At 37.4% G+C, this 13197-nt stretch overlaps 1 protein-coding gene across 1 annotated transcript in view; it reads right to left on the bottom strand.

The window, feature by feature from the left end:
* Positions 1-1528: 1528 nt before the first annotated feature.
* The window catches only part of LOC139943655 (protein CLEC16A-like), a 131379-nt gene continuing 119710 nt past the window's right edge, over positions 1529-13197 (bottom strand). Inside the window, exon 23 of the mRNA XM_071940386.1 lies at positions 1529-12433. Within this exon, the coding sequence (XP_071796487.1) occupies positions 11445-12433 (989 nt within the window). The 3' untranslated portion in view covers positions 1529-11444. The remainder of the gene's footprint in view (positions 12434-13197) is intronic.

Here is a 13197-nt window from a genome sequence, read left to right as displayed (position 1 = left end):
AATATTCTAACCTCCAAAACCTTGTAATTTAAACAAAACTTTCATGCCTAAAACAAGTTTTTTTTTTTAAAAAACATGTACTGTGGGTTAGTACATTAATACACTAACCTCTGGGACCTGGTAATAAACATTAAAAAAATACTTTCATGCCTAATACAAGTTTTTTAAGATTCCCGCTGTATCCATCCTCAAGTCAAGAAACAGGTATTGGGGGGTTAGTACATAAATATACTAACCTCCAGGACTTGGTAAACAAAAATTCTTTCAACGGTCATGCCTAATACAAGTTCTGTTCAAAATTCCTATAGCCATCTCAAAACCAAAAAGTAGATTTTCACGAAACGTTCAATCTGCTTATAAGGTAGCAGAAAGGTAGAAAAATTCATATAAAAAGGCCATAAAATCTGCTTTTCTGCTATTCTGCATGGGACCAGAAAAGTAGATGGCCACGAATGGTCATTCTCATGGACTGTTATTTACACTTGCTAAACATGAACATTAAAACAAAACCGAAAAGTTTAGCTTAGGTGAGTTGGGAGTTTCATATTACACTTTTGTCCTCAAGTTTTTTTTTTTTTGCTGTGGTAGCAATAGCATAAACATCTGTACTTATGGCTGGGAATGTCTGATTGATAAAGATGGCTTTAACCTTTAGCCCATACTTAAATTGTTTTCCTGATTGTATTTTTTAAGACACAGGACCATACTGTAAAACAGATATTTTGCTGAAATATTTTTATCATGTAGTATACAAATCCTGCTATAAGTATAAAGATACTGCTTGTAGTATAAGCCTTCAAAAATGTACCACTGAAAGACAACATTTCAAAAAGGAGTACAGCGCCCCAGTTACTAGGTCTATGCACAAGATAAGTGTCCAGTGCCAATTAAAAGTGTTATGCACGCCAAAAAGGCGAAATTCGTTGAAGACAGGCCCATTAAAAGCCCCATGGTACTAGTGAACTAATAAATATCCGTGCAGTACCTGGCGTACGTGTTCACAACAGATTTATTTATCACAATGCACTTTCTGTGTGACCAGTTTCAAAGAAAAATGCCACTGTACTGACCTTGCTTCTTGATGTCATTCATAGCGGTCAGTGGTTTTGTCCGTTTCCTGGAAGTGGCGTTCACCCCACTCCGCCAAGATACGACCATAATCCCGGTCGGTGGTTTCTTCAAACCTCCTTTTAGGAAGAAACATTTTGCATTTTGGTGGGTTTTCCGTCTTGTATTTCATTCCGGAATGTATTCGGTTTGTGGTGGCTCTATTACCTGCCCATCCCATGCACGTAGCAACGATAGCACATGGTTTACTTTTCGTCAGGACACCAGACACCGACTACTGAAATTGTGTATCTTTTTTTTCTAGGGCGAAACAGTCAAAGACACAAAATGACCGAAATAACAGTGTTTTGTTGAGCCAGTCCTTTGGTTTAATGAGTAGAACGTACAGACAAGGCTATTATAGCCAATTGTCATATATTTAGGAGACAAAAATTAGTACCAACTATAAAAAAAAAGGGGGTCAAGTTTTAAGGCGATTAAACAGTTGTTTGTATTTAGTCATAGGCCAAACTAGCCGAATTACAATGTTTTGTTTTCGAGTTGGACCAACCGTTTGTTATATTAAATTAATAGAACACAAGTTCAGTCAATTAGTAACGTACAAGACTATAACAGCCAGTTGTTCAGTAGTTAGCTATTTGTTCCCACTTTATATAATATAAATCACAGGCTCCAAATTGCAATCGCCAGTTGAACCATCCATTTGATGTATTTAATGAATGAATGAAACACAAGTTCAGTCATTAAGCTACAAGGCAAATAGCCAGTCCAAATGTGTACCCATTATTAAACAGACACAAAGTGTGAAGTTTCACTTTTACTGTAGTGATGGAGCCTTCTCAGTTTATGGCCCCAAACTCTGTAATTAACTTCCAAAATCAGGAATACAATATTCTTCAACATATTTAAGACACTTCTGGAAGCCCACTTGTTTTAGAAGGCCTATCCATCAATTACATATTTATTTCTGTTATGCCTCAGTGCGTTTAAGCAAACATTTGAATTTAATAGGCGCTTATTAAATTATTTATGATCACTTGTTCAAAACATTTGTTTTTATTTAATTGGAACCAGCCTATACCCATTCCCATTTTGTTATGCACTACAAAAATGCCATTGTCGTAGTGCTTTTTAATGGGGAATTTCGTTTTCTAAATCGATTACAAAAAGGGAAACCTTTAAAAAAAAAGATCAGGAACATTTCTGAGGATGGCAGTTCTAATGTGCAGACAAAATTGCTTCCAGTCTTTAAAGGCACTGGATACTATTGGTAATTGTCAAGGACTAGCATTCACAGTTGGTGTATCTCAACATAAGCATAAAATAACAAACATGTGAAAATTTGAGCTCAATCAACCCTTGCACACGAAGTTGTGTGCGTTTACATGGTTGATTTCGAGTTTGAAATCAAATTCGTGGAAAATTACTTCTTTCTCGACAACTATGGCACTTCAGAGGGAGCCGTTTCTCACAATGTTTTTTACCATCAACCCCTCCCCATTACTCGTCACCAAGAAAGGTTTTATGCCAATAATTATTTTGAGTAATTACCAATAGTGTCCACTGCCTTTAATGAACAAATGCCAAACTACCACGCCCCTTATAAAATAGACGAAAACAGCAGAATATATTACATTATAAAGATCTTTATTTTCATTTCCAACTAAAACTTTGACAACAAAGCTTTTATCTTAAATTACATGTACAGACTATCGACGCTCTATACATAGTTTTTGTTTTGTTTACATTATGTTATTTTTTTATATTTTTTTTATTCATTTTACATCCAACAGCGGATAACCATCAATTATATGTATCATTTAATCAGAATCGTCTAAATTAATAACTTAAAATTAAAAAGACGGTTCTGGTATTTCATGCAAACCACTGTGTCAACGATTCCATGTTTATATGCACTGGACACTACTGGCCATTACTCAAAGTAATTTGTATCTTAAAAAGCTACTTAGAAAGCTGGGCCCAATTTCATAGAGCTGCTTAAGCAAAAAAATCCAGTCTCAATAAAATCAGATTACCAGCCAAGACTCCACTCAATTGTTATGCTAAGTAAACAACAGCTTAATACTAGTCACAAGCAATGTAAATGGCATGACATTTTGGCCAGTAACATGTGTAAAATAAGCGAGCTATTTTCGTGCTTAAGCAAATGTTTTGCTTAAGCAGCTCTATGAAATTAGCCTCTGTTGATAGTAAAACAAAAATGTGAGAAATGGCTCCTTCTGAAGAAGCATATGAGCATATTTTGACAAAGAGGTAATTTCCCACTTTAATGTTAAAATACTTGAGGCATGAAGCCCTTTGTTATGCATCTGAGTAAAGCACACAAATCTGTGCAACAAGACTGCTTTTTTCTTTCTCTTACAACTTCGATGACCAATTGTTCTCAATTTTCTTTTTCAGGTTTGTTGTTTTATACATAATATGTATGTTGGGACACACCAAGTGAGAATACTGGTATTTCACAATTACCAAGGGTGTCCAGTGCCTTTAAAGGCAGTGGACACTATTGGTAATTACTCAAAATAAATATAAGCATAAAACCTCAAGTGGTATACGAGTAGTGGGGAGAGGTTGATAGTATAAAACATTGTGAGAAACGGCTCCCTCTGAAGTGAAGTAGTTTTTAAGAAAGAAGTAATTTAACATGAATCTGATTTCGAGACCTCAGATTTAGAATTTGAGGTCTCGAAATCAAGCACACAACTTCGTGTGACAATGGTGTTTTTTCTTTTATAGTTATCTCGCAACTCCGATGACCAATCAAGCTCAAATTTTCACAGGATTGTTATTTTATGCATATGTTGAGATACACCAAGTGAGAAGACTGGTCTTTGACAATTACCAATAGTGTCCAGTGTCTTTAACGATGCATTGTTTAAGAATAAAGGGGCGTGGCATCATAAATTAAAAGAAGATATTTTCCACACGCATCTTGACGCTGACCTTCACTTATTACTACATGTTTACAGTAAAAATTTCATGCGGTGCGGAGATACGGACCACGGAACCCCCAAAATAGGCCCCCAAAATACCCATCCCATGGTGTACACGCACATTCAGTAGATCTGCACAAAACACAATGGGAAGTTAAGATGCCCATCTGTTATTCTGTACCTCTTTCGTCCCCAAATTACGCATTTAATAAGAAATTATTTACATGGTGGATTTTAACATAGGTTTTCTCGGTCGAATTCGGTAAATGAGCAGTCAATTTCATTTTCATGCGTTCGAATTAAAGCTGTATTGCCTATCCAGTTGTTATTGCGTTTCAAATTCAGAATTTGGCCATTCAATTTCGTTTTGAGTCGAGTCAAATTCCTTAGCACTCTGTACAATTGAGCGTATCGTCATTCTTTTTCGAGACACACACGTCTCGGAAGCGTCTGCAAATTTGAATGCTGCTTTGATGAATTGTTAAATTGAATGATTATTTTGTGAAACCGAATGACGCAACATTACATTTGACTAATCATAAAACGAAATCGAATGACCCTTTTCAGTAGCATTCGATTTCGCGCGAAATAGAATAGCTTCGTGGTTAAATTGACTGCTCATTTTCCGAAATTGACCGAGAAAACCTATACACAATTAGACAAGGTTTACGGTAATTGAGTAGGACTGCGGCTTGTTAGTGGTAAACACAATACTTTAGATTTTTCCTTGAACTGTGACGCAGATAAGAACAATAAAAACACATCTAAAACAACACTTCTTGTAATGCAAGGAAAACAACCGCGTAAATGATGACTCAAAAGGAGGAAAATAGTTAATGCCCTGGACGTTTCGACCCTAGCATAGTCTTTCTAGAAGGCTCTTAAAGGGGAGTATGCGCATGATTGTTAATGTAATACGTCACACATGGTCACACAAACACCGCAATTATCGACGGCCATTGGCTTTTGTCCAGTTACAAAACACAATTTCTCTTGCGGTCAGGGATTGTCGTTCCACTGAAGAGAGGAATCTTCAGGCTACAGTCTTATCAGCTCAGCTTTTCTTAAACGACACAAAGTTTTTCCTAGAAAGTGATTTTGTTTACACTTTACATCCCTCTGCGGTCGCTACTTGCTCACTGGAAACTGACCTCAGAAGCGAACCCGGGTAAAACAAAATTCCAAACAATGCGATCAATGGTGTCGGGTAACGCTGCCTAAATGACCCAAGACGTGCGGAGAGATGATATGGTTCGGAAGTCGGAATGCCTTGCCCGCGTGTTCTACAAGAAACGCCAACAAACCCACAAACTTGCGGGATTATTTTCCTCTCTTTTTAAAGAAACGTGAAATTCAGATTATTCGGAATATGTTTCTAATGACGTCAGTTCCAAGCATAAAGAAAACAATTAAAGAACCCCTTTTCCTTGAATTATGCAAATTACATTCACACACATGTGTGCAGACACATAATTGGTTGGGATGACGTCAGTTCCAACCATAAAGAACACCAATTAAGACCCTCTTTCCATATGCAAACTAAATTCACACACATGCGTACAGTGACAATAATGGTTGACGAACGCATACCAAAATGTTCTAGTTAGCCAACCAGTGTGCGTGCGCGATGTACGATTTACATAATTTCACGGGTATACTTTTATGATAAAGTTAAGAGCCTTAAAGGCAGTGGACACTACTCAAAATAATTACTAGCATAAAACCTTTCTTGGTGACGAGTAATGGGGAGAGGTTGATGGTAATAAACATTGTGAGAAACGGCTCCCTCTGAAGTGCCATAGTTTTCGACAAAGAAGTAATTTTCCATGAATTTGATTTCGAGACCTCAGATTTAGAACTTGAGGTCTCGAAATCAACCATCTAAACGCACACAACTTCGTGTGACAAGGGTGTTTTTTCTTTCATTATCTCGCAAGTTCGATGACCGATTGAGCTCAAATTTTTACAGGTTTGTTATTTTATACATATGTTGAGATACAACAACTGTGAAGACTGGTCTTTGACAATTACCAATAGTGTCCACTGCCTTTAAGAAAGACTACTGCAGGTTCGAAACGACAGGCCATTAACTATTTTTTGTTATCATAATACCATCGGTCCTTTTGGTTGGAAAGTTGTTTGCAACAGCTAATTCAATTTCCTCAACTCAATTTGATAAAGTTCGTACAATACCGATCGTTCGAAAATAATCATCTGAAACAATATCTAAGTCACCGAACCATCATTGTGATAATTCGATAGTCAGTTGAGCGAGAGGATGTCTTCAGCCGACGCCTTCTCGGGAAACTCTGATGGTGTTGCTCAACTTAGCACAATACAAACATCCCCAAAGCCCAACACGCAATGATTCGTTGTTTCAAACTAAATATCACCATCAATTTCGATTGTCTTTCCAATATTTTTGTTTTGTTTATGGTTTAGGGTGTTTTCATTGAAAGCTAGAGAATGTGAATAATTTTGCTCTTTCCGAGTAAACACATTCTTCTGATAAAACGACGATATATTTTTGCTTTTAAAATGTTTTTTTTTTATCTATTGGTATTTGTCAAAGACTAGCCTTCACATATGCATAAAATAACTAACCTGTGAAAATTTGAGCTCAATCGGTCAGAGGGAGCCGTTTCTCACAATGTTTTATACCATCAACCTCTCCCAATTACTCGTTACCAAGAAAGGTTTTATGATGATAATTATTTTGAGTAATTACCAATAGTGTCCACTGCCTTTAAAATATTTTATTTTATATATATATTTTTTTATAGTGCTATTGGCATAAGACCTGTCATATTATGGAGTGGTTCCAAGCCCCAGTGTCTGGAAGTACTCCAGCGGAATGTCAAGCGGGAGTATTTCATTGCAAGGTGGAACCGAATCACTGGTTTCTCGGAAGAATTACACAATTCAAAGTTAAAGCCATTGGACACTTTCGGTAAACAGTATTGTCCAATGCCCACACTTCGTGTATCAAAACTTATATATAAAATAACAAACCTGTGAAAATTTAGGCTCAATCGGTCATCGGAGTCGGGAGAAAATAACGGGGAAACCCCACCCTTGTTTCCGCACGTTTCGCCGTGTCATGACATGTGTTTAAAATAAATCCGTAATTCTCGATATCGAGAATTGATATTGTTTTAATGTTTTCTCAAAAGGTAAAGCATTTCATGAAATAATATTTCAAGAGAAGTGTTTCACCGTTACCTTCTGTAAACCGTGTAAATTATTTGTAAATCTGTGAACTTTTTTTTCTTTCTTTCCTGTACAAAAAGAGTATAATGGCTTTAAGACAAAATCTCTTTCAAAAGGCATTTGAAAGCGATATATTGTGTGTTTAGTTTAATTAGGCTACGGTACAGTCATAATATCGGTACACCAGGGACAAAAAAAACTCTCATCACATCCACTTCATATTTGCCAGAATAAAGTTACCAGCCAAACTATGTCACATGTACAATTTGTGAATGGTATCCTGGGGTCGATTTCACAAAGAGTTAGGACTCGTCTTATCTCGAGTTAGGATTAATCTTAAGGTCTGCATGTTATACCATGTACAGTGCAGGGTTGGGACTCGTCCTAAGTCCTAAGATTAGTCTTAAGTTAGGAAGAGTTTTGTGAAATCGACGACTGCTCATTAACTTGCTGATCAAAACATTTGTGAAGCATTGTTTGAAATTTTGCCCAGGCTTGTCACCATTTTTAAGTTCAATCACAACAGACAGCTAACGTTTATAATATACGCGGTCGATTGTAGTCCGGTAAAATTTAATAGCGTTTACTGTTTACAAAAGGTCTAAATGACAGTTATGACAGCACTATGAAAATAACTACTGACCATATTTCTTTGGCAAAAAAACTATACTTGGTAACGAGCATTGGAGAGCTGTTGATAGTAAAAAACAAAAACATTGTGAGAAACAGCTCCCTCTGAAGTAACGTAGTTTTCGAGAAAGAAGTAATTTCCCCTCTCAAATATTCAAAGACTTCAGGCCTGAAGCCTTTTATTAGGCATCTGAAAGCACACAAATTTTTGCATTAGGAGGTGTTTCTGTCATTATTCTCTTGCAACTTTAGATGACCAATTGAGACAAATTGTTCATTTTATGTTATGCCACCATATGTTGAGATACACCAAGTGAGAATACTGTACTTTGACAATTACTAAATGTGTCCAGTATGAGTCTATGCCTTTAAACAAACAGTGATGACTTTAAAACCTCTAGTATAAACAAAAAATATTCACTTACATTAAATATATCTTTACATATATATCTTTTTGGATTTTGATAATAATAATAATAACAACAGCAACAACAACATTTTCAGCAATAAATATAATTAATTATTAATATCTTAAGCTATAAGTAATATCTTTTATCTCATATTAATGTCCAGGAAAAAGGCAAACAATAACAAAAATCAAGGATCTAAAGGGGAAGAAAAATGATAATAGAATAACAATAAAATGCATCGATCATCAAATAGTCCCCAAAAGCTGAAAACAACAGCAATGTCATCATTAAACACTCAACCCCTCCCTATAAATAAATAATTAAATTAAAATAATTAAACAAATACAAAATAATCAATAAAAAAAACAATCAATAAATGGTAAAATAAACAATTATAAAATAAAATTCTGATGAAAAAGAAGAAGAAAAAAAGAGCACACATCATTTTGGGATAGACTCTCCACCAACAAATGCCACTTTGAAGATTTCAATAAAAGTAAACGTGTTTATCATTGTATGTAAATAAAAATCTACACGAAACAAAAGCTGCTTTCCAAGCAAAAATAAAATAAAATAAAATAAAGGAAAATATCAGATCAATATCAAAGTTAAAAATACATATTCTCTGTGCTTCCATCTTCAAAAAATATCTGCTGGTTTGACATAAACGACATAAAATAGCAAGCTTTAAATATCATTTTGGCACAATTTATAGACACATTTTAAATTCAGTCTGTAATAACATTTCTCGGAAAACAATTTCATCGCAGCCAAGTATATATAGACTACAGACATTCGGAAGATGTCTTTCTTCTATAAATATCTATTTTGTTTTCATGCTATCTATATTTCTTGTTTATTAATATTTGTGATCAGAAAGAGTTATAAAGGGTAAAACATATTTAGAAACTATTTAAAGCCAGTGGACACTTTTGGTAATTGCTCAAAATAACTATTAGCATAAAACCTTTCTAGATTACGAGTAATGGGGAGAGGTTGATAGTATAAAACATTGTGAGAAGCAGCTCCCTCTGAAGTAACGTAGTTTTCGAGAAAGAAGTCATTTTTTTACACAAATTTGATTTCGATACCTCAGATTTAGAACTTTGATTTCGATACCTCAGATTTAGAACTGACGTCTCGAAATCAAGCATCTGACTTCATGTGACGAGGGTGTTTTATTTTCTCATTATTATCTCGCAACTTCGACAACTGATTGAGCTCAAATTTTCACAGGTTTGTTATTTTATGCATATGTTGAGATACACCTACTGTGAAGACTAGTCTTTGACAATAACCAATTGTGCCCAGTGTCTTTAAGGAAAGCCCGACCTCTAGCACAAGGTTGCAGCATGTACCATTTATACTGCATGGTCCAACAAGACAGACGGGAATAGATGTGAATGTTCACGGTCTTTATATATCTTGAATAGTATTGTTAGCGTTAGACATTCAATTAGCCATTGTGGATCAGCCATTTATTAAACCATGAAGTATGAACCGGGCTTTAGTCTTTTTCTAAGCCAATGAGCAATTTGAACTTATGAAGGCAAGTTCAGAGCTGCCAAAATTTGCATATAACAATCAGGGAGATTTTGAAGAAAAAAAATTAATGATATTTCAAACTACATTCAACAAATTAGTGAACAAGTTCCCGGAATCATTTGATTTTTTTTTTTCTTCAGAACTTTTAAGCAAAATTGTTCATCAGAAAGATTGGCTTCTTTTCAAGGAACTTTCTGCAAAATCCGGGAGAGTTGGCAGCGCAGGATAGTGACTTCATTCCTGGAAACTAGAAAACTTGAACTGAATGATTTCATCCTGCAACTAATTAGGAACCATCTCTTTAAAGGCAGTGGACACTATTGGTAATTGTCAAAGACTAGTCTTCACAGTTGGTGTATCTCAACATACACATAAAATAACCAACCTGTGGAAATTTGAGCTCAATCCGTCTTCAAAGTTGCGAGATAATATAATGAAAGAAATAACACCCTTGTCACACGAAGTTGTGTGCGTTTAGGTGGTTGATTTCCAGACCTCAAATTCTAAATCTGAGGTCTTGAAATCAAATTCGTGAAAAATTACTTATTTCTCGAAAACTATGTTACTTCAGAGGGAGCCGTTTCTCACAATGTTTTATACCATCAACCTCTCCCCATTACTCGTGACCAAGTAAGGTTTTATGTTAATAATTATTTTTAGTGATTACCATTAGTGTCCACTGCCTTTGATAGGTTCCTTTATACAGATTCAACTGAAGTGCATTTTGTAAGAACTACCCAGTGCATAGCCTGAACATCTGACGTCACACTTCAAGGCTCGTGAATAATGCCAGAGACCGGCCTCCAGACCGGCGTGTACTTTCACCTTTGACCTGCATTCATTTCACAAAGAGATACGCAGGCAAATTCTATCGCGGACTCAATAGAAGTGTACTAATGTTTGGGCAATGTCGCTGCACGTTTATCCAAAGATATTGTTGTATCCAATGGAATCACGTGATCTGAGTAGCAGGTACCTGTCTTTATCCTTGCGGATAAAGACAGGGGCGCAGTCTACCAAGTGCATCTTTTGTAATTCACATACATACATGTCAGTCGTCAATAGAGGGCCAACGATTTGTCTTTTTCAGTAAAACGCACCCCACCCTTCTTCCTACCTCACAAAACACCGACTGATCATGACCCAAAGCTCTATGATTACAGAATTCAGTAATACCCCTGAGTTAACCGACTCATCTGTAAACAGACTACTTCTAGTCCATGGTGGAAAAAAAAAAAAAAATAATACTAAAATAAACTTGCAACCTTCTGAAACAGGAAAATCATTAGCCCCACAAAATTAACTGACTTCAGGGTTGTGCATTACTTTTTTGTGTGTAATTGATTTTGGTTTTATCCTACAGTGATGTGTGACTGATAACAAGCGCTGTACACTCAGTGCTTTGGGGCTCCTGTAGGGGTTCACAGGTGACTTGAGTGCACTCAGAACAAGATCACATACCACCTTTCAGCAGGGATCAGTCGAGAACAACACCGTACAAAATGGCGCTACATCATAATCGTTGCAGGTGGAAGATACATGAACAGTGATCCTATGTGTTCTTGAGCGTCCAAGAACACAGCGCCCGAACTCGATAAGTGATTTTACATCCCTCTACTGGTAGAAATTAGACTGTTTCTCCTGGAGGTGACGGTGAACTATCCTCATAGTGACTTGATGAGGCAGGGGGAGTTCTGTGAACCTGGGACTGTACCATGTTCTGTAAGGACTCATCTAGACTGGGAACGACCCTGGTTGAATCGTCCACAGTCTCCTCAGGTCCAATGGATAAGTCTTTGAGGTCAGTTTCTACACCTAGGTTTGGGTTTGGTATACTGTTGTCTTCGGGTACGCCCGTCCAGTAGGAATCTTGAGGGCTGGCCTCAGGCGTGACGTTTTCCGGACTTTGGTCATCTCCACTGGTCTGAAGAGAATCCTCGTCGCCATCTTGGAATTGCGCCATCGGTTTCATCTCAATGTCAGGTGATTTCATCTCATTGTCAGGTGACTTCATCTCATTGTCAGGTGACTCCGTCTCCTTCCAGCCCTGGCTGAGCCTTGATAAGGACGCTTGGGCGCTCTCAACGGAGGTCTCGGACTTGTTGACGGAGGCAGACAGGGGATTCACATCAACCGTGGCTGGGCTTTTCAGCGCAAACGGAGAAGGAGGAACAGTCAACGCTTTGGATTCTGAAGACGGATTGCTGAGGCTACGTACCCGCTCTTCCGATGCAGGAGGGAGGAGTGTGGGCGATTCAGCGCTGCTCTCAGTCGAGTTCATACTGAGGGTCAGGGGAGGAGCTTTGGATTTGGAAAGAGTGGGGGGTATATTTGACTGATCCTTGTAGGGATCAACTAACAGTTGGCTGGTACAGCCATCATCACTGGTTGGGTCGTTGCTGCTGCTGCTACTGTCTAAATCCCGCCAGACGAAGGCGGCGTCTAAGGAAGCAATTGGAGGGGTGCCGAAAGCCGAGGGCGACATGGCGTCGTGGGCTTCCTCTATTTCCGGCGAGCCTGCGACCGCTTTGGAGTGTGCTCCCCATCTGACTTTAGGGGTGGTGTTGTGGGACGGCGATCCTTGGAGCGGCTGGGGCTTTGTCTTGGTAGTGCCGCCTGCAAAGACATAAATTGAGACAATGGAATATTTAAAAAGATGGCAAAAGTAGAAAAGGCAGATATCACTTTAGTGTAAACATTTTATGTCAAAGCTTTATGGTGTTTCATCGGGTCACATTGTCACTGACTATGATTTGCAAAGGATATGCTTTCATTTTAATTTACTGGTCCTCATAAAAACACAAACTACCAGCCCCCTCCCACTTTCGAGAATATGTTGTTTCTCACTTAGAGATGCCAGTGAATTCATACTTAAGAATCATTGAAAATTTGAGGAAGAGGGGGAGTAAAACTTCAAGCACTTACAGACACATTGAGGACTCCATGCTTCAAAAACAGAGAGTGATCTTAACTTTTAAGTGGAACACACCAGAGGTAAAAGGGCAATAATTAAAGTTTATATTTTTAAATATCACAAAAATATATGTGGCAGAATGTCACAAATTCCAGGGGGAAAAATGCCCCCCAAATTGGCTTTGTTACTTTCAAAACATTTAATAAATGATAAATGTAGCAGATCAATGGGCATGCTAGGAGGGGGAAAAATGGGGGGGGGGGGCATTTAGTCCACTGAAATGACCTTAAAGACAGTTTTTAACTAGAAGTTTGGGGTATTTGTAACCCTACTTGTACGAAAATGTTTCTATCCCTTTGTGCCAGAATTGATAATAATAATAATTAATAAATAATAATTGGGGGGGGGCTTATCGTCCTTACTCGCAGCTAGAGCTGAATTGCGAAGGACGCGGCTACAACGTGTT

The sequence above is a fragment of the Asterias amurensis genome, chromosome 11 (assembly GCF_032118995.1).
Source record: "Asterias amurensis chromosome 11, ASM3211899v1".
Taxonomy (NCBI): domain Eukaryota; kingdom Metazoa; phylum Echinodermata; class Asteroidea; order Forcipulatida; family Asteriidae; genus Asterias; species Asterias amurensis.
The sequence above is the reverse complement of the archived record's forward strand: the minus strand, read 5'-3'. Positions and strand labels throughout refer to the sequence as shown.